This window comes from Zonotrichia albicollis, chromosome 8 (assembly GCF_047830755.1).
Source record: "Zonotrichia albicollis isolate bZonAlb1 chromosome 8, bZonAlb1.hap1, whole genome shotgun sequence".
NCBI classification, from domain to species: domain Eukaryota; kingdom Metazoa; phylum Chordata; class Aves; order Passeriformes; family Passerellidae; genus Zonotrichia; species Zonotrichia albicollis.
Window position 1 is genome coordinate 19274309 of NC_133826.1, and position 26456 is coordinate 19300764.

The window sequence follows — 26456 nt, forward strand, 5'->3', positions numbered from 1 at the left end:
TCTGATTTCGGTATTTTATTTTACAATGGAGCAAATTAAATGGAACATTATCATTAAAAGCTTGTTCTATTAATTCTTTCACTGATACAGAAGAAATCAAAACAACTCACTTGCTCCAACAAAGAGCCCAATACTAAGGTTTGGCTGAGTTGACAGTTCATTTCACATTTCAAAAATAAGGTTAATGACTGTGAGTCTTCACAACTCTAGCTGATATTGCACAGAACAGAAATAATGGAAATTTGCATTTCTGGAAAGATCATAGACCTGTTTGTATACTACTTAGCACTACAACACAATAATTAAAAACTACTTTTCACTATTACAACAAAATTAAGCAGACTTTACATTGCCATGTTAAGATTCTGCCTTTTAAATTTTACAAAAGTACTAGGAAGACTTCACTGAACAGAAATCAAATCCTTTAATACTGATAGAACAAGGCAAAAGATTCCTTCATTCCCCCAAAGACTCACACCCTGCTGTAAAGAACTTGTCATATTTTCACTGTTTTTTCAGCTAACTTATTACAAAACACGATAGAATTATATACCATTTGTGCAACTGCTATTTGTGTACCAGGTATTAGCTGTGACTGGTTGCCCACAGCTACCTTTGAACTGATTCGAAGAATCAATTAAAAGCTGATGCAGATGAAACCAAATCTGCTTTGGATGCCAAATCTGATTCTGTGACCCAGGAAAATCACTGTTTTTATTCTCTCCTCCATACACACAAAAAAAGAAAAAATCCCAATCCTCCTGCAACTTCATTGGAAAAGGTTTGCCCTATGGCAATTGAAGGTTTCCAGAATTACAGAGTCCCAATCCAACAAAAGCCATTAACAGCAGCTCTGTTTCTTGCCAGAAATAATGTCAGGGAATTCAGAGACTGATAATAGTCCATCCCTGTCAAATATCACTGTACCTTAAAGTACTTTTTTTCATAATGTGTTACCCCTGTATTGTACATTTTAACTCTGTTGTCATAGCCACCAAAAACAGAGGAAAAAGGGAACTAAAAAGTAAATACTCATTGAAAGAGTAGCTAAAAAACCAGTAGACCTGTAAAATTACAAAATGTACACTGTAATAAATGTTGAACACCCTGCTCTTACTAGGAACTGTAAATAGGAAAATTTTTAATAATTGAGGATTTTCCTGGGTGCATGTTTGTAACAACATATATGCAAAATATAAAAATAAAACTAAGTACTAAGGGAATATTAATAAGTAACATTCCATCCTCTTCTTCTGGCTGCATATATAAGTTTCATATTTCATGTATTCATGTTTCTTATATTTCCAACCTCTAGGATTTACCTTTCAGCTGCTTGCAATGTTTCAGCAACTCCAGGCAAATCAATAATAGAAAAAAAAGCCATATCAGAGATCATTTTCCATTAACTGAGCAGGAGCAGATATTGTAGGCAATGGTTTAAGGACTATCTGAGATTAAGGTGAGGTACTCTTCTGGCTTTCATAGCAGCTTCAAGAACATCTCAGAACACCGAGCAGCTTATATACAAACTTCAGGAGGGTTTGTACAGGAGGCCAGAAGCCTGGCCAGCAGTTCACTGTAGCTCTTCTACAGCTTCACTGGAAACTGGGTAGGAGCAGCTGAGGAGTGGGAAGGCAAGGAAGCATCTCAAAATATAACTGTCACAAATATGCCTAGACCTCATTTCACTGGATAGGTATATTTAAGGGAAAAAAAAATCCAAATGTTAAGATCTGAAGAATAGGAGTGCATTTTTGTCTGCATGTTTCTGAAGAACTGACCTCATTCATTAGAGTAGCTTTTCAGGTTTTAAGGAAAGAGGATGATTTTATCACAGCTAAGCATGATTATATATTCTTTAATTTTTCTCAAAACTTATCTTTGTGAATTAGTTAGAAAGGAAAGAAAATACATAAAAAGCTTACTGGAGACAAAATCAGAGGCTACAAAGAGGGATGGCCAAGATGCAGTAATTACACCTTCTTCTCTCCTTGAACTCAGTATAATTCACTGAGTATTGTTTAACATTTAACACCTTAAATTCATTGGCTTACATCTTATTTTTGTGATTGGCATAATTAGGAAAACCAAACTGAGAAATCATGATATTAGAATATTTTAAGGGCATGCCATCATAAATATTAACGAGTTTATTTACACAGTAGGATCTCTGTAACAAATGCTCTGCTCGGTGCCACATTCCAGAATAGCCACTGTTAGTGTCCTTTTCTAAATTTCTTATGTCAACAGGCTTCACAAACACTCCTGAAGGCTTTCCAGTATGCTTGGCTACCAGAAAATTCATGGCAATATCATCACAGTTTTGAGTTTCATCTATTAAGGCGTGAACTGCTTCTGGCTGCTGCTGAAAGTCTTCCAAATAGCCACTGTGAAAAAATGCTGCACCGATGAGCACCATGGAGTACTGATCTCCATTGCCAAAGCCAGGGTTCTGCAGCTCAAAGCTGCCGTAACTGTAGACGCCTGAAGGAGTGGAAATGTGCTTTCTAGGAACAAATCCCACTATATGCTCTGGAAATTGCTGAAAGAGAAAAAGAAATTCAACACATTTCACAGTGTGGGGTTCACTTAAGTGCGCTCATAAGAGAGATTTATGGATTTTTTAAATGAAAGGAGGACAACATTATTGCCTGGAAAGAATTAAATTGTTGGCATATGGTCCCTTTGATCTGCATAAATGTTGCAATTAAATACAGTTCCACAAAACTGATAGTCTGCCTCATTCCACATCACATAGTGCCAACAAAACATCTACCCACAATTGGCAGCTGTGTATTTGGCACAGAAATTAACTCTACAGACAATTTCTTGTGTTTTGCAAAACAAAACACACAGAATACTATGCATTTAAATAAAGTCAGCAATTAGCAACTTCATGGTTTTGTAAAATGAGAGTTAAAATTTTAAAGTTACAGATACTACTAAAAACCAAATTTTAGAAACTTTGCAATTTCTATTCTACACTTCAAACTTCCTAAAACTTCCTAACTCTCAAGCTAGAAAAACAATGGTAAAACAGTATGATACAGTATTGCTCCAACTAAAACCATTAATCTCAAGTGCAGCTCAAAAATACTGCCTGCCAAGATGCAAAACATTACCTGCCAAACAGAAAAGGCAAAAGCAAGGTCATGAGCACTGACTAGTGTGTCATCATCCATCATTAAAACAGCTGAAGGAGGAAAATGAGAGAAAAACATTTAGTTGATCAAAAGATTAAACACATGAGCACAGTATGCAGCACAACGTTTGACAAATGAAATATAAAATTTCTACAACTATGAAGCTGAATTGCAATTCCTTGAAAGTAGGTTGGTGAAACATAATTAGATTTCAAAGCTGAAGCAAGGTTACAGCTTTGTGGCAACTGGAAGCAAACCTAAGTTCTAGATTATTTGCCAGGCTGTTACAAAACTCAGCAACCTTTGACCATCCGTAGTACAGCTGGAGAAATACATGTTAGAAAACTTGGGAGTGTTAGGCAAAGCAACTTAAAATTCTACTAATCTTGTGTAAAGATACAAGTAGAATAGAGTTAGATACTTTTCTGTAGCATATACACTACATAAGCAAGTTAAATTGCCCAGGCAATATTCAGTATTATTAACTACAGAAGGAAGACTCTTTGCCTTAAGTTTCAGACAAAAGACTATCAGGAAGTGGAAAAAGAAGGATATTCTTAGATCTGAACATCTGAACTGCAGATGCATTAAAACTTTTAAAGTTTGCAGTTAGCACAGATCTTACTACAGTAAGTAAAACACTTGGGAAGTTGAAGTTTCCAATGTCTTCCTAGAAATCATGTGTTTGGACTAGCAGGCATGATAGGAAGGGGGCAATAAATACAATTACCTTTACTAATCATGAGTAAGGTCAGGTCTGTAATGCAACATATTGGGTTTTTTTCCACTTGAAACAAACTGGATTTATTGTTGTACACGTCCTAGAAAGAGCTTAGGAAGAATATTTAGATGAATACCCAGGAGACTGGAGAAGGTACTCTTAAATAAAAGGGTGTGCCATTTGAGATAGAAAGCCAGACAGCTGGGGAGGGAAGTTTCTCAGAAGAGCAGAACATGCTTGAGAATTTAGTCTTAAGAGGAATGGACTAAATCAAGTCTTTACCAAATTACTTAAGTCCAGATTAGTGCAGACACTCAACAAATAACATGCATTTTGAATTTCAGTTTATGGCTGAGAAGGAAGAGCAGCTGAACTACCTATGTCTGCCTCACAAAGGAAATGGAGAACTGTTGCAAAAGACCTTGAAATGCATTTGATATTCCTCTTTTCTTTCCTTTACTCTTCACTGACAGCCTGGTGGTGGTGTGCATCTGATGTCATAACACAGGGTTCTTCTATACTACCCACATTCTATGAAGTGGTCCACAAGATCCATTGATTTATTACACACTATAACAAAACCACCTCTCTATTAGCATTCAGATTTCAAGCATGGAAATAATATTAGTAATAGTGATTATGAACTGCTGATTACCTTTTGTTTCCAGGTCAGGGAAATTCTGCAGTCTGTTTCTCATACGATTTACAGTTTGAACTTTAAAGACAACAGGGACAGGATGAGGCCCCAAGGAATTCCACATTTCCTCTGGTGTCTTCTCACCAATGTTGTTCCACACCACAATTACTTTATGTAGGTGGGGGATTGCTTGATAATGATTTAAAAGCTTTAGCAGTAAGTCAGTTCTATTGTATGTCTGCATAATAAGAGTGAATGAATCCAGGGCAGACTGAGTCTGGGTTTTGGGTTCCCTTCTCGAGTTGGGCAATTTGTCATCTTTGATAGTGGGAAGCAAAGCTGTTAAAGCACCTGCCACAAGGAGCAGGACGATGATCACCACAGAGGTGAAGCGCAGCAGGCGGATTCCCATAACTCTTCCTGGAAGCTTACACAAGTGAAACCACCTTGAAAACAAGTAACAGGAAAGGAAGCCATTAAATGTACAGTTTTCTCTCTTGATCAAAACTCCCAAAATATTAAGTATATTTTCATTTAAATAAGTAAACAAGGAGAACTTTAGCTCTTTGGCAAATTACTTTCAGCTGTCAAGACAGGTGTTTCTGGTACCCAGTTTCTGTGTTTACTTGCTTTCCATTCTTCTTGGTTAAGTTTGAATTTCATTGTTTTGTGAAATAAATCTAGAGTAGCTCTTTAGAGTGTTCATTATTTCTTATTTTCCTAGTACTAAATTTTTGATTGAACATTTACATACCTCACCAAGTCTATCCAGCTGAAAGTAGAAAGCAAATTGGTACAGAGATTCAATTTTCAGCACTGTAGGAGCTCTACCTTAACTGGGAAGCAAAAAGGAGAGAGGAGCCTTCTCAAAAGCTCTGACAGGAAGGAGGAAATAAAATGCTCACTTTTTCTGTTGCTCAAGCACCACACAGAAGGAACAATTTTTATAACTGATTTGCTGGACATTTTATGAATAGTTTGTATACCTGCTTGGTAATGGTAATCAGTACAGAAAATGTGATGCTGATCACACTAAGGTTATAACACACAGGTGGAGCAAAAAAACATGCCAGATGGAGTAATACAGGAATGAACAACCTCAGCAACAGCTGAACTGATACATCTAGAACTTGTGAGAAAATGGCAATGCCAGATGCAAGGTGTTACCTATCAGCTAACTGTGAGTGTAGATTTAGTTTAAGGCAGAGGTTTCTGGATCATTGCGATCTTAGAACTAAACAGAAGCTCTTAAAAAGCAGCTTCTAGAAAGACAGCCCCTCAAATGTTCTTCACACAGTGATAGGATATCCTGCGTTGGAAGGGACTCATAAGGATCATTGAAGTCCAGCTCCTGGCTCTGCACAGGAAAGGCCCCAAAATTCCACCATGTGCCTGAAGGCATTGTCCAAACACATCAGGCTTGGTGCTGGGATGATTTCCCTGGGGAGCCTGTTCCAGTGCCCAACCACCCTCTGGCTAAGATAGCTAGATATTTCCTACTACCCAGCCTAAATCCCCTGCCACAGCTTCATGCCATTCCCTCGAGTCCTGTCACTGGTCACCAGAGCCATGAGATCAGTGCTTTGCCCCTCCACTTGTCCTAGTTCAGAAGCTGTAAGCAGCTGGGAGGCCTCACAGACCCTCCTTCTCCAGGCTGAACAGAGCAAGGGACCTCAGCCACTCCTCAGACCGTTTCCCCTCAAGGCCCTTCACCATCTTTGTAGCTCTTCTTTGGACACTCTCTAACAGCTTTATATCCTTCTTATATTGTGTTCTTATAAAACTGCACAGAACAACCATGAGGTGAGGCTGCATCAGCGCACAGCAGGACAATCCCTCCCTTCCTGGCTGGCTGTGCTGTCCCTGGTGCCCCAGGACAGGGATGTCCCTCCTGGCTGCCAGGGCACTGCTGGCTGATGTCCAACTTGCCACTGACCAGGACTCCCATGTCCCTTTCCATGGCACTGCTCTCCAGCCTCTTGTTCCCCAGTCTGTCTGTCCAGGCGCAGAGTTTGGCACTTGTCTTTGTTGCGCTTCAAACAGTTTTCCTTTTCTCCTTCTTTACTTGCAATATTAGTGCAAACTGAATAGAAAATGAACATTCTAAGCTTGCTACTAACTCATCTATACATGTTATTTTAATACCATTACTCATGTATGCATATTATTCATGTTACTCTGTGAGTAATTTCTAGGTTTCCAGCAGGGAATTCTGATCAAATTCAGTGATCCTGGACAGCCAAACAAGTACAATTTTTGAGAGAGTATCTGTGTGTATCTATTTCTTTCCACAGAATTTTGAATAGTTTCTTTCCAAAGTGGAAATAACCTGCTTGAAAATATGAATGTAAATTATTTTAGTCTAAAACACCTCACAACTTACCTCATTGTTGCCACGTAGGATTGTTTTCCCAGCTTGTTTTTACAGGGCAGATGTTTGTGATCTTCGAATCTGCTGGAAATTAAAGGGACTGTATAACTGGAGATTAACAGTTATCCACATGCTACTCAGCATTCTTTTACAAGCAAAAGGTCCTCCAATTATTGACTGATATATGCATTCATGGCAATTATCCCATTCCTTTTCCTAATGCTCAGTTGAATAATTATCTCTGCCTTTCAAAGAACACTCCTGAAAGAAGCCATTACACCAGATGGGTAAAAAGAAAAGAATAGTCTGTTTCTCTGCTTGTAAAATTGCTGCTCTGTGCCACTGCAATGTCTGTGTGTTTCACCCCTAAGTTCAGCTGTGGAGACACAAGTAGGTCTGCAGAACCTGACAGGTGTTCCTGTGCTCACCAGGCACCACTAAAAATATTTGGCTACCACAGCCAGGCAAATAAAATTTTATCTCAATAATATTTTATTTTCTGGGTCATCCCCTTCACATTCTCACTAAGATTACCAGCTGTATCAGAGGTTTAAGACACAGCATTTTGGTCTTCCCATGAGGTTTGGCAGCTTGGAAAATATGAGTGCAAGGACATAAAAGAAGGATATACAGAACTCAGGACAGCAATATAGGAAAGCTGTGCTCCTAGGTTATTGGAAAGATTTTTGTTCTTTTAAAAATCACCAAACAACCAAAGAATCATTAATTTTAATTTAAGAACGGTACTATGAAAACTTAGAGCACAAGAATTTGTTGAATAATTGAACCTCTGTGAAATTCCATAAGAGTAATTTGTTTGGACTATATAAATTTGCTTCCTAAAACTATAGATTTGTTATTTGTGTGTACACCAATCTGAATATGTCCACATATACAGGTCTCCCCAAATCTGAGATCAAATCTTACTATTACTTTGTGACAAGAGGTCACTGAAACTACTTCCAGAAGCCAACTGCTTGTTCTGGTTGCTTCATTTTATAGGGAACAAACAATCATGCCTGACTTCTAAAAATTATTAGCAGCAGTGGCAACACAGCATTTACGAGGCCCACTACATTCCCATCAAATGTGCTTTTGAAGAAGTGAACCTCAGATCCTCTTTCAGCAGTTTGCAACCTAGTTGCAACACTTACCAGTGTATTGTAATGATTAATTAAACATTAAAAGCATACTTAAAATGGTAATATAAATACTGCTTGCTGTTTATGAGACTTTGCTTGCCATACTTTCTAGTGCTTACAATAGGTGTAGTGATAGGCAATGATGATATTACTATATATTCTCAAAATAAAGGTCTATTTAGGTGTTTTAAAATTAGCATCACGGCACTTTCCAACAAGCAAATGCAGATAAGTTTTGCCAATTAAGTTATGAAATTTCAATGCCAGATTGATGTCTTTTTAAAAATCATACAATACTACCTGCAGAGAAGACAAAATTGACGAAAATAAAATCCCTACATCAACGACAACTATTTTAATCCTCGTTCCAAGAAGAACAGTTCTCGAACGGGGTCCCCTCACTTGGCGGGCAACACCTCTTGACAGCACCCCGCAGCCAGGCAGCAGCACCGCCCGGCACCGCGCAGCAAGGCACAGCACGGCACCGCCCGGCACCGCACGCCCCGCTCGTCGCCCGTCGCCCACAGCTTCGCTCACGTTCCGCAGGCGCCGCTATCGCCGCTTCCTCCAGCCGGGCTGTGCTTCCCAGGGGTCACCGGCAGCACGGCAGGGCAGGGCAGGGCAGGGGGGAGGAGGCACCGGCCCAGCCCCACAGCTCAGCCCCGCACAAGCCGCTCCGGTGACTCAGGGGCGGCCGTGCGGGACCGCGGCAGCGCTACGGCAGCACCGCCGCGCTCGCTTCCTGCGGTGCGTCCCCGCGCTTCCTCCCGGCAGGCTCCGGGTTGTAGTCCAGGGTCCTGAGCGGGCGGAGCGTCCCGGCGGCTCTGGCTGTCACACGGCGAGCGCGCTGCTCCGCCGCCCCCGCCCCCGCCCCGTGCCGAGCACTGCCACAACAGCTGCACTGGGAGCAGCCGGCATCGCAAGAGGGACGCGGAAGCGGAGGACAGTTCACGTTTGGGGCGTGCTGTGTTTCATTAGCGGGCGCCGCAGCCCCGAGCCCGGGCAGCCCCCGCAGCCCCGGCCCGGCCCCCGGCGCGCCCCCTCAGCCCCGGTGCCCGGCGGCGCAGGCGCGGTGGCGGCCGGAAGCGGCGTGTGGGCCGGCCGGGCAACGCTCCCGCCCCGCCTGCCCGTCCAGCCGGCCCGGCGCGCCGCGGCCCCGCCGCCGGAAAGATGCTGCCCCTCTCCATCAAAGACGATGAGTACAAGCCGCCCAGGCTCAACCTGCTCAGGAAGGTGTCGGGCTGGTTCAGGTGAGTAGCCCAGAGCCGGCCAGGCCGAGCGCTGCCGGCGCCGCGGCCAAGTCCCCGTGGAGGGGCTCTGCTGGCTGGTGCCGAGGCGCCCGGGCCGCCCGGCGAGCGGCTCCGGCCTCCTGGCGCTGTTGCGGCGGGCGGCCGGTGACCCGCGGTGTGCTCCGTGCGCAGGTCTATCCTGGCGGACAAGACTTCCCGCAACCTCTTCTCCTTCCTCTGCCTCAACCTCTCCTTCGCCTTCGTGGAGCTGCTCTACGGTATCTGGAGTAACAGGTAACCGGGGCGGGGGCGCGGCGGGGCGAGCGCGGCTGCAGCGCGCAGGAAGCGGCGCGTCCCGCCCGGCCAGTGCCACGTCTGCTCTCGCCGGGCCCGGCCTCCTGGCCCGCCGTCCGGAGGGGCCGCTCCGCAGAGCCTCGGGCGCCGCTGGAGAGCTTCCCCCGACCGGGACCGCTCTCGTGGGCAGCGACCGGCGCCCCGTCCCCCCTGCCGGCTCCCGGCGACGCGGGGGAGGTGCTGTGCGGAGGAATGGTGTTTGGAGTTGCTGTTATGCTCGGTGCTTCCTTCGCTCAGGAGGAAGCTTGGCCTTGGCCCGATTTACGGGACTCGGGGGCTGTAGCTGCTGTTGTCACAGAGATCCTCTTTGGGGAATGTGCCTTCATCTGTAGGTGGATACCTGGATATCGCTGCTTCAAACATCTTTGTCTCGAGGGAGAAGCAGGATTTGACACATCCTTGTATAGCTCAGTGGTACTTTACATAGCACAAAAATTCACAAGAGTGAAAAAAATGGAAGAGACTTGATTAAACTGCTGCTGAAAAATCTGTAGCGAAATACAAGAAATGCAGAATAACTTCAGTACTGGTGTGCAGTACAAAGGTAGAGAACAGGCAGTGGTGGTAGTATTGCTGTCATGCTTCATTGGTGATAGAGTAGTGGTTTTATGATGATATTTCTGTTAATAGTTCAGTTCAGAATGAACTGGCATGGAAATGTCAAGCAGTGTCCTCCTTGCCAAAAGCTGTAATATGAACAAAAATTACTGGAACTCTTAAAAGTCCTGATTGAATGCAGTGGTGTGGATTTGGAAATGGTTGCATCCTAATATTTACAAAGTTGTTCTGAATCTCTCAAATGACACTCTAAAATCCTCAACTTTGATTACAGTAATTGCTACTGTGGCACCAGAGAGCATGCAGCGCTGTCATGGGCACAGTCTATCCTTGGCAGCACCCAGACCATTTTCAATGTGTTTGGTTTTGGCTTTGATGTTGATTCACTTTGCAGTTGTTTGAGGATTATTGAGTGCATAGTCTGTCCATTTGAGTATGGATTTTTTTTCTAATAGCTCAGCAGATGTAAATATTTTTCTTAGGTGCTCTGATATAAAGAGCTTTTTGTTCATGTGACTTTGTTCTGATGTCTGTCTTTTAAACATAGCATTTTGTTTTGGTAGTGTGACCTTGAAAAGTCCTGTGTATGAGGTAACTAAACTGAGAAACTTTAATGACACTCACAGAACTTTGTCACTGAAGAATATGGTGTACTGGAATTCAGAAGACACTTATTTTTGTTCGTACTTTAGATTAAGAATTAAGATTTACTGCATAGCCATTAAATTATTATTTTTTTAAGAATCTAAATGATTGTTTTTATTTCAAGTCACTAGTTTTGGGTATCTCTAAGTCCAGATTTTGGCCTAGAGCAAAACAGGGTCTTAGCAAGTACTTCTTTAGTAGAGAGGGGTAGCAGGGAATATGGTGAGGAATGTCTTCAGTCAAAGCAGACAGGTCATGCCTTGGAAAAGTGAACACATAACAAGCAAACAAGGAGCCCTATAAGGGAGAACCATTTTGTCATTTTGAAGACAGTGCCATTGCTCCTCACATGAGAAATTCTCCTGAGCTTCTTTTTGCCAAATAGATTGTTTTCTGAACTCAGAAAAGAGTGTTGTCCAAATGCTTCTTGATCTCTGTCAGGCTTGGTGATGTGACTGCTTCCCTGGGGAGCCTGTTCCAATGCTCAGCCCATTCTGGTGAAACACCTTTTCCTAGTGTCTAATCTAAACCTCCCCCCCAGTCAGCTCCATGCCGTTCCCTGGAGTTCTGTCACTGGTCAGTCACGAGTTTGCTGGCTGAGAGCTTGTTTGCTTGTTTAAGGATGAAATTTGCTACATGTGCACATTTGTTTAATTTGATGTTAAACTAAATCAGCTGTGGAAGTGACTTTTTTTTGACACGGTGTGTTTGAGTACAGGGTTTCTACTAGTTTATATTCTGGATGGTGTGTGTGGTTCTACAGGAGTTCTTGCATCCATCCCGAGTTGCTGGTGCTTCACTGTATTGGTGGTCATTGACTGGATCATTTGATCACTTCAGTAATCACTTTGCACCCATTTTTTCTAAGGTCTTATTACTTTGCAGGTCACTTTGAAAAAGCCTCAGCTGAAGTGAGATTGGTCTCTTACCAGGTTTCCTGCCATTTGTGCAGCTCAGTGACTTGTAGCTGTACCTATGATACAGAGCTGGTTATGCTGTGAGGTGAATGGCATTGCAGATGCAATCTGCTGACCCCTGCTTACAAATGCACGTGCCTCTGGCCACCTGGAATTGTTAGCTTAGGTCTTGAAAGCAGCACAGCTGTATTGGTGTTGCACTTAAGGTAAGCCTTGCCTTAGTGAGATTTGCAGGTGTGAGCACAGTGCCGTGGTAACTTGCTGCATTATTTCTGGTTCTATAACTTACATGGCATTTTGTTACAGTAGCAGTCCTTATACAATTCTCTTTCCCAGAATGTTCTATAAAAAAAAAGAACAAAAAAACCACCAAAACCCAATCACCTCAGAAAACAGCTCTCACTGCTTAGCAATGCTTATTCCTTCCATTTCACAATCAGTACAACTTAGGGTTACTGTCACTAATTACCTTCTGCCTGAATACTTGCTGTACTTTGTGGTGGGTTTTTTTCCTCACTGCATCTTCCTAACTGCTCAGAACCAAGTCTAAAATGAGCTGTTTCCATAAAGATTTTGCTTGATTTTGGGGAGGAGGAGGATGTCACCAAAACTGTTCAAGAATTCGATGGCAAATTCCATTTTGCTGCTTCATAGGCATCCAGCCTATAGGTCTCGTTTTAAAGTTTGTTCAGAACAGCTTCACCTCTCCTGCTTTGGTGACTACAGCACCTGAGGACAATATACCATGCCATCATCCCTCTGCCTTAAATGTTACAGTTGTGTGTATGTATAACTCTATATTTGTCCATAAAGTATATATATAAATATATAGAGCAAGACACTTGGTCTTTCCTCTGCTTCAAACCCTCTTGTTGAGTGTTTCATCTGAAACACTTAATCTTAATCTAGTAATTGTTTTCAGTAAGGCTGAAATAGTTTAGCTTTGTAATGTGAAGTGTTTGAAACTTCATGTTTGACTTCAATGTCTGTGTCTATCCTTTAGAACTTGTTAAACCAGTAATTGCTTCTTGTGCTTCAGTTTCCAAGAACTGAGTTGTACATGTAATTATTCCTAGATAACCAGAGAACTGGGAAAGTGGAACTTTTGGGATTGTTGATTAACAATTGCTCAACAGTACCTCTCTATCAAATGTCTTTTTAAATATGAAGCATTGTTTTTGGTTTCAATGCACGCAGTTGCCTGCAGACTTACAGAACCTCTTCATGAGTAATTGGATACATTTTGGCAGTGCTTGTGTGTGGTGTTAACCCCAGTTTACCTATAGCCTACCAGCTGATACAAGTTCTACTGACTGGCTAACTCATGAACTAATTTAAGTAGCTTTGAACCTCTTAGCATGCTGGTTCACTTGACCTGTATTTCTCAATCAAGGTTGACAAACAGTTGTGCATTGGTCTTTGAAATAAGGCATTTTAAGATGTGGTCTCTCACCCTCTAATTCTTTTAGCCTCTAGATCTGAGAGGTGGGTACCTCCTAGTCAATGCCTTGCCACTGCTAAGGCAAAGATTTAAAGTTGAATTATGTTGATGAGAGATGTGGCTGTGGGTACATCTACTCCAGGGATTTTGGTTTGTGTCTGTGGAAACACCTTTCACTATCACCAAAATCATAGCTAGGAGGATTTTTTTGCCAAGCACTTTTCCACAGTGCCTTCTCTAAAGCTGACAGAAGCAGTTTTGGCATCATATTTGTGTGATGAAGCATGGATTTCTCCTCTGTGCCAGCAAAACCATGCCTGAAGCTTAGAAACACAGCATATTCTGCTAGTGTGTAAAAGATTAATGTCTGTAGGGTTGTTTCATACTCAACATGTAGCATATGGAACATAACCCTTTTTTCCTGTTCTCTTTCAGTTTAGGTCTGATATCAGATTCTTTTCATATGTTTTTTGACTGTACTGCTCTCTTGGCTGGATTAGCAGCTTCAGTTATTTCAAAATGGAGGTCAAATGATGCTTTCTCATATGGGTAAGAAACTTCAGGCTGTTACCTTAATGTATTATAGTAAATGCTTAGGCAGTTATTTTTCACTTACAAACAAAAGCTTTTTGCTGAACATGGAAAAACTATGTTGAAAGTGAGGGTTTTTTTAAGGTGAGCTATGTAAACATCTGAGTTAATAGAAATAATAAAAATATGAAGGCATTGCTTTTGGGGAGAAGGTTTATCACTTCCAAGGTCTCTCTGATCATACTAGAGGAAACAAGTTAGAGAGCAGAAAGTTGCCCTGCATTGCCATGTATGAATGACACCGGTGAAGAGCAAGCAGCCACATCCTGGGTTTGTCCTCACAGTGCAGTGAGGAGCATTACAGGCATTCCCAGGCTGCTGGTGCCCCACTCCTCCTTTGGAACAGAAAGCCACAACTGAAAGGAGCCAAGTCTCAGATGCTGCATTGCAGATTATAAGCCATGACTCTTGGAAGCAGCAGGATTTGGGAGCTGTGACTGCCATTTACACAGATCCTCAAGGCTGAGGTGTGTCATCCCACACTGCCCTTGGTGGATTTATCTGCTGCAGCTGGCCTTTAGCAGGCACTGAACATGGCAGCTGTGCCCTATAAAACAATACTGGTGGTACCATATTATTAATTGGTAATACTGATTAACAGCAAATTACTTCTAACATGGGCATTCCCTATAGCATTATTGGCCTGTCAGCATTTAGCTTCAGCTGCCTTGCTTAAGTGTGACTTATATAGTTTGAAACTTAAAGCACAGTTTAATTTAGGTGGAAACTCCAGTGTGCATAGAAATCAATTTAGAGACTCATACCATGGACTAATTGCAGTGAAAGCACGTTCTGTATTAATTACTGCTGAGCATTTTAACAGCTGGTGTTCCCTTTATCAGAGGACAGCCACACTTTATTAAGCCTCATGTTTGCTACATTGAAATTACTTATTATTCTAATCTGGCAGTTTGTTAATGTCAAAATTTGATGTTTGAAATAATTAATTTCCACTTAAAACTTTTACTGAAAATCCACCTTCTAGAGGGGAAGCAAATTAATACATGTCTGTTTGATTTTGAACATAATTTAACACCAGAAAACTGTGATTAGGTTTCATGTGCTTATCTTAGATTGTGGCTTCTAAATTACATTTATATCATAACTTTGAGTAGACACAATCTTAAATGGAAAGATTTTGACATACCGAAAGATTTCTTTCATCTAGATCAGAGAATGGCCAATCTGGATCAGGCAGTTTCTGTCAAAGCACAGCATGGTCAGTTTTATATACTAATCTGTAATTTATATGCCATCTTCCATTTAGCAAATTTGTGTAATCTAACTGTTTGAGAACTAGAAGATTGCACTCCAATCTCTTAAGTTCTAATTTTCAGCATTTAAATGAAAGTGGTAATATCTGCTATTACTTTTTCTTGTCTCTTGCAGTTATGTTCGAGCAGAAGTACTTGCTGGTTTTGTAAATGGCTTATTCCTCATCTTTACAGCATTCTTCATTTTTTCTGAAGGTGTTGAGGTATGGGATGAAATCAAATACACTATTACATTCTATATTTAATATGGATGAATATTTCTGGTTTTAATAGGAATAAATTATTGAAATTAATGAATTGAAAATTTAAATTATGTTCCTAGTTGGTTAGAAATCTGATTTGAACAGAGAATAAGGCCATCTGAAATTGCTGTTTAATGACAGAGAAACTCAGCTTTTTCAGTTTCTGTACTAGCTTCTTAAATGGTGTTTTTTATTTATGTAAAGATTCTATGAGGTGGAGCCTGTCTTTTTTTTATATTAGGTCTATAATGTCTCATTGAGAAAAATATTCCAGGGGAAGTAGGGTAACAAAGAATTTTAAAAAATCAATCTAGATTTGAGAATTTCTAAAAAATGTCATAATTTGTTCTGAATCTTCAATTCATTCCCCTTGTTGCCTCACCTCTCTAAGGAGAAAGGGAAGAAATGGCATTCTAGACTCTTAGAAGTCTTACAGGTGACTGAAGCCATCTACATACTGCAACAAACCTGAATGTATTTGGATGGTGTTGAGCCACATCCCACAGCATAACCACATCTAATGATAGAACTGAACTAGACTCTCAGAATATGCTACTGTCCTTCACAGCTTTAATAATAGAAATTTATTTTCAGACACTGAGAGTTGGTCTGTGTATCATCCCAAAAACTGGAAGTCCTGAGTAATTTTAAGTTATGTCTATATATATGTTATGTATGAGAATGCTCCTGTACCTAAGTAATTTTGTGGTGCCTTTTAATAATGTAAAGGGATTGTAAAACTCTACATTTGCTTTTTGGTTTGTTATATGTTTTTTTTTTAGAGAGCCCTTGAGCCTCCTGATGTGCATCATGAGAGACTTCTTCCTGTTTCTATACTAGGATTCATTGTAAATCTGATAGGAATATTTGTTTTTCAGCATGGAGGTCATGGGCATTCACACAGCTCTGGTAGGATGTAACTTCAGTACTGTTTCCTTTCTTGGCAGCCTCTGTTCCAGGGCCTTCTTATGCCCCAGTGAGAGCCCCAGTATTACATCTGATGTCTTAATGGCAATCCTAGCCAAGTGTGTGTGTGCCTTATTGCTGTGTTGACTTTGGTGTTTTATTACCAGCCCTGGCATGCCACTGTTGTACTTCTCATGTTAATATCCATTAACTGGGACACCTAGGAGTCCAGAAACTGCTTTCTGGAGTTCTTGCACTCTCCTACACTTCATTGAAAGAGATTTGCTGAGCATCTTTTTGGATAAATTTAAGCTGGACTTCTGCAAGGTTCTAGCTAGAAAATTTAGAAACAGTATTTGAACCACATTTTAAGCATGAGATGGTTCTGCTTCAGATGTTTCTCAGCTTAGTGTCTTTTGAATTGAAATGCAGAATTGATTTGCCTAAATACACATGATAAATACACTGAAGTTTTTTTTCTGCAAAGCCTGTGGGCCTCTCTTTGAGCTTAACATTTAAACTTACAAAGACTGATTGAACATTTGAACTTACATAGACTGCTTAAAGACCAAAGACCATAGTCTTTGGTCCTCAAGCAGTAATCTAAACTTGAATTTTTAATCTGCAAATGACAACCAATTTCTGCTTTCTTAAAACAACTGTTTTTAAAGTGCTTATATCTAATCAAGTGTACATTTTTCAAATTGTACTAGAAGTCTAGCACAACCAGTCTCAGAATAAAAGCACTTGACTTCTCAAACCTGGTATATTTTATGTATCTATATATATATTTTATGTATCTATATGATATGTCTGCACAGCAGAGCCATTGATGACAAGCACCTTGTGTTAAGTTTCTTATTTAAAGCCATACCTTAAGATTCATCTTGTAGATGAATAGGTTTTGAGTACCTAAGAAACAAGCATAAGAGTACTTTTACTCATCATTTATGTATTCATAAATGCACTCTGATGGTGATATTTGTTTATAGGACATGAGCACAGCCATTCTCTGTTTAATGGTGGTCTCAGCCATGGGCACAGTCACAGAGATCATGGACACAGCCATGAACATAAACATTCCCATGGACACACTCATGGTCATGGCCATGGACACTCTCATGGTCAGGATTATTGTCATGGTAAGTACTGAGTCATTCTGACTCAAGCTAAATCTGCAATTAATAACTTACTGAAAAATAAAAGGAGTGTGTTGTCAGCCTGTTGTGATCATACATGGAAGTAGCTTCATTAAATGTCTTCATTAAATGCTCTGCCACCATCATGTTTTGTGACTCATTTTGTGTTTCACTTGCAGTAATTTCAACATTAGTTTTTACAGATTTTGCTTTACCTCTGGTTTTAGAGTGTGTGCTGTAATGTTGTGTGTTGGCAAAAGATGGAACAGCTGTATGCTATTACAATAGAGGAAAATTAGTTATCAGGTGCCCTGTTTCAGTTTTTTCATTAAAATCAATTGACAAAGTTGAGCTGGTTTGCTGCTGTTCTCCATTTGTATAGTTTTACAGCACAAGGTATTAGAAAAAATGAACCGGTGAACTTGTGGTTTGTTAGTTGTACTTGGTTTGTGATCTCAAATAAGACTTTCCCTGCCCATTTTGTATAGTTGTAATCTGTTTTAAGATGGTTATAGAAAAGATACTTGTTATGTTAGCTGTGCTGAAATCTTTTCTATGAAGGCAAACAATCTGAGAAGACATTCATGTTAAATATGGTCAGTAGCCTTCACTATGGGAGAAGAGCTTGTGTGGATAGCACCTGTTTGAAACAATGCAAATGAAAGCCTTGTAATGCAGGGTTGCCAGTCCTTCCTGCCTAAGCAATAAAATTAGATGTGACGTGACTCAAAATGTGCACATTCAGAGCAAGGAATAGTGTGGGAACTGGCAGACAGGAGGTGACAAAGAGTAAAAATATTTACTTGTCTCTTCCTTGCTATTCCTAGAAAATTGGCATTTGTCTTCCAGTAGGTCTCCTAGAATTTGGTTGGAAAGCAGGAGCTCCCTGCTTCTGCCTCTTCCTTGCCTTCCACGTGGCCCCACCCTTGCAGAGCAGTGAATGTAGCTGTCTTGTGCAGTTTGATATTCAAATCAGCTGTTGTGTAAATTCTTGTATATCTTCACTAGAAGCCTTTTCTTATCCTTTAACAAGTTTTTCTTAAAATATCTTCCAGATTAATGCTACTGAGGCATTAATCTGCTTGGATGAGAAGATTTTTTGTTTACTTGTTCCTTCTCCAAGTCTTATCTTTGTTTTTCTACATTAGGTATAAATGCTTGCTTAAGTGAAGTATTTCTGGTTAGCAAATTCATTTGAACCTACTCTTCTCACTTCAGTTTAGGGCTTGTGTTCTTGAGGGGTCTTATTTTGCTATATACTAGGAAGGTCTTACCTCTCCATTTGTTTTAATTAAGAATAAATGTAGGTAATTAATTTTTGTATATACCTATGTAGAAATCCATTGTGTAAAGGAATATTGTATTTTTAAAAATGCATATTAAGACTTTTAACTTAATTGCTGCATTAAAAAACAATAGCTTGAATAAAAGCTGGTCATTGGGAGCAGCCTGTCTGTCCAAGACATTTCTGAAAGGGAGAGTGTAACAGAAGGGCCACTAGAGAGAGCCTTTGTCTTGGTTAATGTGTCAATAATTGCCTCCACAGATGACCACTCCCTCGAAGTAATGGCTGGATCCAGCAAGCAGATTTTACAAGGTATGATGAGAATAAGTATGGTGTTTTATTGGTTTTATCACAGTCTGCCTGCCTGGGTCTGTCACACCTCTGTTTTAGAGAGTTCTTCTGGATAGATGCTATTTAATGAAGTCCCATTTCCCCTGTAAACAGCTCTGCTGTATCCTCTGCATGGCTAGGTGTTGAGACATTGACAGAAGTGTAAATGTGATGCACTGTCAACACAGTTTAAAAGAGACATCTCAAAAGCTGGGATTCAGCTTCTGTTATTGATGCTGAAAAGCTAGGAAAGAGTGGTTAAAAGCAGAAACCTAAGGAGCCTAATTGTAATATATGTTCTGTAACATGAAGATGCAGATTGATGTAGTTGTTAAAGAGTACCTGAGCTTAAAACTTGCATTTCATCAAACTCTTAGAGTTGATTTAGAGCAGATGGTAATGCATCTAAGTTTCTTGAAGTAGTATTGGACTTCCTGATCTCTTGAGCATTAGTTATGGACAATTTAGATGTTGATTTTGAGCTTTGGTTGGCTGTTTGTTAGTTTTACTTAGCTTTTTTTTTAATGTTCAGAAGTTAAAGAGAGACAATTGTTAGATGTAGGACGTAGTAATTATTTGGCATACCCAAATGTCTGTAGGGTTTTCTCTTATTGGATGATCTTCTGGCTTGTTTGTAGTCCTTGAGAAGGAGCATTTACAAGTTCTTCCAGAATTTACAGTACACTGTGTTATGTATACTCAGTATTTCAGTTGAAGATATTTCAAAGTCAGTCTTTTCGTGAAACACTCATTTTAACTGAAGCACATTAAAAAGACCTGATTTTATTCAATACTGAGGGAAAAACCCCACCAAGTAATGCAAAGACTGTCACTATCAACACAGTCACTCATAGGCTATCACATCCCACCAGCAGATCAGTGCCTAGGGAAGTCTGAGCAGCAAAGACAACACTAGTGTCATTGGGGAGCACGGTGTTGGATGGTATGAAATGTCCCTCTGGTGCCTTTGGATCAGCTGCCTGGCTGTGTGCCCCCCAGCATCCTGCCCACCCCTGCCTTCCTGATGTAGGATCATGAGAAACAGAAGGCCCTGGTGCAGGCTGCTGTGGAGAAACCAGCTCTGTCCCAGCCAGAGCCAGTACAAATGGAGAAATCCCCAAAGAGCTGGTTTGTAGTGGTGTGTTGTTCTTGGAAGAGGGGATTACCTGTCTGGAGAATTGCATTCAAAAAGCGGTTTCTGAATGACTTCCAGTCACTGCCAGCAGAGAGCTCCAAAGGCTAAACTTTGACTAGCTGCAAAGTATATGTTTGTACTAGAAGGAAGTCTTACTCTTCAGAATAAGAGTAAGGCTTCTCATGTCTGCAATATTGTTTAATTTTCAAAACTATTTGTCTTGGATTTCTTTGCCAAATAACTTCTAGAAGGTGTTGTCAATTAAATGTTAGCACATGTCAAAGCTTTGCAGAACTGTTTCTGTTAAGCCTGTCCATCTTATACAGACCTCACTACTGCAGGCATCAGGGAACAGGAGTTTCTGTACTATAATAAGGGTGAATGAAGAAAGTCTAGCTGCAGCTGTTAATCACTGTTCAAGTTAATAGCCTTGCTGTGAAATGCCCAATACTGCTAAGTGCATAACAGAATGTAAATTCTTCAAATGGCCCATATTCTACAAATACATTAAAATCTTTGAGTGTTTGACCCAAAACTGACCACAAATTTAAAAAGCATAGATCATATTATGTAGTTCTTGAGACTTTTTCTTGTAAAACATCTCTGAAATGCTCCATTAGCTTTAAGAACAGCAAGTTGTAATGGTATCACTTGGTCTCTTACAGGTGTATTTCTGCACATTGTGGCAGACACGCTGGGAAGTATTGGTGTAATCATCTCTGCTATACTGATGCAGAACTATGGGCTAATGATAGCAGATCCTATTTGTTCAATGCTGATAGCACTACTTATAGGTGTAAGGTAAGTGTTGCTATCACTGGTATTTGGTAGGATTTTTGGTGCTAGTTACAGCAGAAATTGCAGCTCAGAAGGAAAAGGGGTTTTGTTATGCTAATGACTTACAACATTTGCTTTTCTTCCAAGAGTGGTGTGTTACCTCTGTTCTGTACAGCCATTCTGGTGAGCTCTTACATGAGCTATCTTTCTTTTCCTTTTTCTACAGCTACAACTTTCCCTCTTAAATCTGCATGTTTTGGCCTTTTTGCATAATACAAAAATGTCTTTCAGGTTCAAACTGTAGAAAGCTTCATCTCTGTATTTAGTACATGCTTATATAAACCAATGTACTCCAGTAAATGGAGCAGAATGGTTTCAGGGCAGCAGAGTTGAGACTGCTGGCACAGGATGTGCCCTCGTCCTTCACAAATAAAGCTATTAGGTTTTAGTTTTCTTTTCTTACATCGACAAGAACTGTCTTTTATTTTGCATTTGCACTCTGAGATATCCTTATTTCTTTTAAGATCTGATGGAAATGCTTCACGGACTTCTGGATTTCACAGTTGTTTCTTACCAAGTTCACTGTGACTGTGAAGCTGTTTGGATTAGACTGGTCAAGCAAATATTTCATTGAGTGATGTTATGAGGCTTTTTTGGCAGCACTTTCAATGGTGCCATAGGGCAGTGTGCCACAACTCCAGTTACAACCTAATAACTCATCTTTGTCTGTTCAGCAGTGGTGAGTGTCATCTGATGAAGTGCAGCTACTTCTGCTCATACCATGTATGGCATGTTTATGGCTTGTGCATGGCAGCATTCACAGGATTATTGATGTGAATCTCCCTGCTAGTCAAAGTAGGGCAGCAGGCTTCAGACACAACGCCCACAGAAATGTTTCTGCTAGAAATCACTGTTACATCACCACTTCAATTTGAACTTCAGAGATTTTGACTTCAACACTCTGTAATTTCATAAATGACAAATTATTACAAACTACTTCTAGTACTGAAATCTCAAAAAAATGGGAAAGAAAATGTGAAAGTTTCCAAGGGGGAAGAAACTACTGCTGAGGTAGAGGTAATAGCTGAGTAAAAGGTTTCCATACACTTTGTATTTTAAGTGTCCAGCTTTGTGTACAGCAGAAAATACCATATGAACGACAATTCAATTTTTTTCTTCCATTCATACAGTAGTTAAAATTATCCTGAATTCCATAATAGAGGTGTCATAATAATACTGTTTATAGGTTTTCTAGCACAGACAGAAGGAACATTTGGGACCCATGTTCTGTGCTGAAAATGCTGGAAGAGTTCACTGTTTGATGTGTCTTTTGATCTTAGGCCAGACTTCAGCCTGTAACATTATTTTGTTGGTCTACAGTGTTATAAATGATCAGTGGAATAATTCTGCTATCAGTGCAGTGAGCTGTAGCATAGTTGATAGAAGCAAGCCTGCATTTCTTGCCATCTGACACATCCTGGCACATCAGTGGAGCAAATGCTAATTGCAGGGTTGGGTGGTTTTATGTTGGCATTTTATTTGTTTTCTAAGCAGTCCAACAGACTGACCTATTGATGGTTTTGCTTGAAATGCACTTTAGAATCATAAATAAGATTACTGGCAGTTTCAGATGGCTGTTGAGAACCTGAGTCTCTTTTTGTGATGTTTGATTTTAGTAATCCTCATTGACAGTTCTGGACATAAAACCACTGTTAATTTTGCCTTATTCTTCACTATGCTGTGTTTGAAGTGTCCTTTAAGAATTAGTGCAAAAGGGTTTTCAGATTTTCCCATAAGGTGCTCTAGGGTGACATTCTCTGCCTAACTCCTCATGAGTTAGCTCAGAACATTCTGACTGCACAGTGAAAATCCTGTGTGGGATCTGAATTTTCCTGGATGCAAGCACTAATATCTGATGATTCTTTTTTCGATTACTCTGTACTATCTCATGCAAGTAAAGCATAAATGGGGACATGCTTAAAATAGTCAAATCTGTTCTACCAGCATTTTAATTTTTTTAACAAAAGCTTGACTATTTCATTGTAGTTTAGGCTGACACACTTCAAGTTTTTTCCAAAGTGTTGTCCACATAATTATATGTGCCTTGAATCAATAAACAATTTTCCAAGTCTCTGAACTGCTTTTAATATTTCAAACTAAATACTCATTTAGTTTTAACATTAGTGTTCTAAGCCTTATTCTGAAATGTTGAAGCAATTTCAGTCAGCTATGTGAAACTAGTCGCCACGCAAAAGCCACAACTCTGGTATAAATCAAGTTTGTCCTAAACCACTATTAGACCCACATGTTTCTAGAAAGGCACAGTAGACTAAATCTGATACTAGATTGCACAGAGCATGCAGACTGCATATTAAGTGGTCAAAGAAATGAGGCAATTTACTTCAGTCCTTTAGTGAACTTGTTTCCATGGGTTACATTATTTTTTGCATAAAATCTTGAGCTGTTTGAACATGATATAATATGAAAGAGTTTTGGGGGGGTGTGCCAGTAACATTTAAGTCCCTTCATGTTTGGGGCATAGCAGTATAAAAAAAAAATTACTTTTTTTAAATGAAGTGCTGCATTCCTTAAGATTCAGAAGGGATTTTCTATAGCAAAACTCCTCCAAACTAGCATGTTTGTTGTTGATGTTATTTTAAGCCATTATTGCTAAATGTCAAGCACTACCTTTATTTACAGGGTAATGGTACCTGCCAGCCTTGCTTGAGAATCAAGGAACTACATTGTTATGAGAATAAAGAATTCAAAATCTGTAAAGCAAATGTTAAACCTGTGGCCCTTGTCTTGAGCAAAGCTTGCAGTCTGATTAGAATTGCCATTGCCTAATAAAAAATATTCATTCAAGTTCTGAAACAGGCCAACAGTCTTCACACTGCAGATATGGATGGTGGCTGGAAAAAACCCCAGAATTTGGAAAAGTGGCTGTAGATTTCAAGCTGTAGTACTTGAAGAACCTAGCTGGTCTTGATCCTTAGCAATGTTTGTGTACCTTCCACAAAACCTGTCACAAATACACAAACCCCAATTTTCTGTAGTGCTGAGAGCACTGACTGGATTTCCTGCTGTGCTCTGAGTGCAGTGTCTGGCTAAGGGGTTCTTTACCTGCAGTTGTTTTCAGCTTTGCAGTCCAAGGTCGTGCCAGTGCTGGGGTCTTGCTGGCTGTGCCTACAGAAACAGTGCCATAAACAGGATGGCACAGAATGGGCATGAGTGTAATCTGAATGGGATGCAGGTTAAATAAGAGTCTGATGCTTTCACTCTTAATTTCTAATCAATCCATGTGTAGTGGTGGCAGGCTGTATTTATCAGATTCATGTCAATAGTTAGTTCATTTTGATTTATGTGAACACCTTTCACTTCTGTAACAGGGTATGTGCAAATGTGATATGCTGTAACAATAGCTACCTTTGATTTTCTGGCTTTTGTAGAGGATATGTTTTTATTCCAAATCTTGCTGTGGGTTAGTTCTTCTTTCAAATTTTAGTGTCTTGTAAAAAGGTGTGATATTTTACGTTTAAGGCTTGGTAATCAGAAAGCCATGGAATTATGTCTGCTTTAATAGCAAAGCTTAATGACTGCTAATGCATGAGAATTCCTTCCACTTGGTGAGAATTCAGCATTGCTTGTTATCCTCTGTAGTCTTGTAGATTAAAGCAAACATGGGGGGAAGCAGCACTGTAATAGTTGTTGTGAAGGCAGCCACTTTTTTTTTTTCAGTAATAACTAAGCCAAAGAAAAGAGAAATCTTGGTCAAAATCTCTAACTGTATTTTCAGCCAGCTTGGTTTTGTCATCTTCCCTTATGTTGTCTCCAGTCACATGAAGTGGAACTGATATTTCTAGGCCCTCCTAGTGATTAATACTGGTTTTAGTTAATGTTTGAGAAAAGAACATACTCTGTGGAATTTTGGTTTTTAAATTAAAGGTTTTTACTTCAGTAGTATGCATGAAACAATGGAAAACATCAGGCATCATAAAATTTGATTCTGTTGTTTGTTGTGTTAGTTGGGCTTACAGTAAGATACCATGTGAGCTAGCACCCTTTGGATGCAGAGGGGCACCCACAGGCTGCCTGTGCTCTGAACAGCATTTGAGAGGGCCTGGCACATCACTGCAGCTGGTTTGTGGCTTTTCAGCTTTGCAAAAGATAAACTTTGCATCTGAACGCTGGCTCTAAGATATTAGGAAGAAGGTGTGATGTGGGATATGCCTTAACTTTCAACAACAGTATCAAGCCATCCTGATTTACTCTATTCTTTGGACTTTTGAGATGTTCTTGTTTCATAGCCTCTTCAGATCTACTTTACGATTGCTTTCTCTTCCATCAGATAATGTACATCAGTTTTATTAGTGTAAATAATTTGTACATATTGGACATATTTGTTATGTTATTGGACATTTCTTTCATGGCTATTCTCACACTTAGTGGTATGTTTCAATTAAAAGGTAGACTACTACATTCTCTATTCCTTCACACTTAGTGGTATGTTTCAATTAAAAGGTAGACTACTACATTCTCTATTCTTTAGTTGTTTCCCTGTGAAAAAATATTCAGTCTGTATGTGTGTGGTTTTTGAAACTTTGGATGCCTATGCTAGACAGGCCTTGTTAAATGTATGGGAATGGAATAGTGTTCACTTGCATTCACTTTGCATCCTGAACTTGTGTATTGGTCTTTCAAGGTTTTTATTAAGAAACAAACCTGCATTTTAAATAGGGAGTTAAACTGAAATCAATTCTTCAGTGGAGTGTGTTGGCAGCTCCAGCTCCCTTTGATGTAATGCTTGTGACATGGACATTATTTAGTGAGATGGGTCCATTAATAAGAGAACCCTTTTCCCCTAAACTTCTGTAATCCACTGTAGAATGTGACACTCCAATTAAGCTTCCTTTAGACAGATTGACAGTTATTGCATTGCTAAATCTTTGTCTTGGTGACAGGTCTAGTTTAGGCAACTCCTGCTTGCCCCTAATTGCTTCTTCCTATTTCTGAGGCGACGCCTTGGTGGCAGTGCAAACGTGGGAGGCCATGTGCTGGAGGGCACCAGGCAGTGAATTTGGCTGGAACAGCCTCTGTGCCTGCAAGGTTTCATTTCAGGGTGGAGTTTTTGCAGGGGTTCATTAGACAGGAGTCACGCAGCCTCGCGCTCCCTCCCACGCTGGCCAAGGCTTAGCCAGGCAGGGAGCTGAGCAGTCCCTCAGCCAGCACTGCCCCACGTTCAAATGGAAACACTTAAAAAAGTGATTAGGTCATCTGCTCACATCTGCAAATACACAGCTGGTCTGTGCCATGCATTCCATGTCACTTCATCAGATTTTAAACAAAGGTTCTGCAGTGTCCTTTAACAACTGCTCCAGTTAATCTCTTACAAATGTTTCAGGTGTGCTTTTAATGCCATAACTGCATGTACTGCAGCTGTGATGCCAGTGCTGAACTCTGAAATGAAGCTTACAGTTTCTGCAATATATAATCACTTTCAGAATGTTAGGTGACTTGCATGCTCTTGAAATTAAATTGCTCTTTAAACTCTACTGTTGGGCTATAGATATTTGTCATCCACTTGAAAATTTTAGAATTCTCTACTGAACCAGACATGAT

The 26456-nt window shown here is 40.2% G+C and overlaps 2 protein-coding genes across 8 annotated transcripts in view; one reads left to right on the forward strand and one right to left on the reverse strand.

The window, feature by feature from the left end:
• On the reverse strand, positions 1–8845 carry EXTL2 (exostosin like glycosyltransferase 2). Of its 7 annotated transcripts, none has more exons than XM_074546174.1 (5): positions 8540–8785; positions 6885–6953; positions 4520–4947; positions 3123–3193; positions 1–2542 (listed from the first exon to the last, which is right to left on the reverse strand). In XM_074546174.1, the coding sequence occupies exons 2-5, from the start codon at positions 6887–6889 to the stop codon at positions 2051–2053; spliced, it is 996 nt and encodes a 331-aa protein (XP_074402275.1). In that variant the 5' UTR covers positions 6890–6953; positions 8540–8785; the 3' UTR covers positions 1–2050. The 7 variants fall into 7 exon arrangements, with proteins under 7 accessions (XP_074402275.1, XP_074402276.1, XP_005482092.1 ...); XM_074546175.1 differs by having other exon boundaries at positions 6885–6956; XM_005482035.4 differs by having other exon boundaries at positions 6885–6956; positions 8552–8784.
• A 195-nt stretch (positions 8846–9040) lies between these two features.
• The window catches only part of SLC30A7 (solute carrier family 30 member 7), a 29311-nt gene continuing 11895 nt past the window's right edge, over positions 9041–26456 (forward strand). Inside the window, exons 1-8 of the mRNA XM_005482030.4 lie at positions 9041–9264; positions 9436–9537; positions 13594–13707; positions 15139–15226; positions 16048–16174; positions 17164–17313; positions 18857–18907; positions 20726–20861. Coding sequence (XP_005482087.1) covers positions 9185–9264; positions 9436–9537; positions 13594–13707; positions 15139–15226; positions 16048–16174; positions 17164–17313; positions 18857–18907; positions 20726–20861 — 848 coding nt within the window. The 5' untranslated portion in view covers positions 9041–9184. The remainder of the gene's footprint in view (positions 9265–9435; positions 9538–13593; positions 13708–15138; positions 15227–16047; positions 16175–17163; positions 17314–18856; positions 18908–20725; positions 20862–26456) is intronic.

Coding starts and splice junctions, on each gene's coding strand:
- EXTL2 (XM_074546174.1), bottom strand. Junction 3,194..4,519: donor CCCTGACCTGGAAACAAAAG/GTAATCAGCAGT, acceptor TTCCTCCTTCAG/CTGTTTTAATGATGGATGAT. Junction 2,543..3,122: donor TTGCCTTTTCTGTTTGGCAG/GTAATGTTTTGC, acceptor TTTCTCTTTCAG/CAATTTCCAGAGCATATAGT.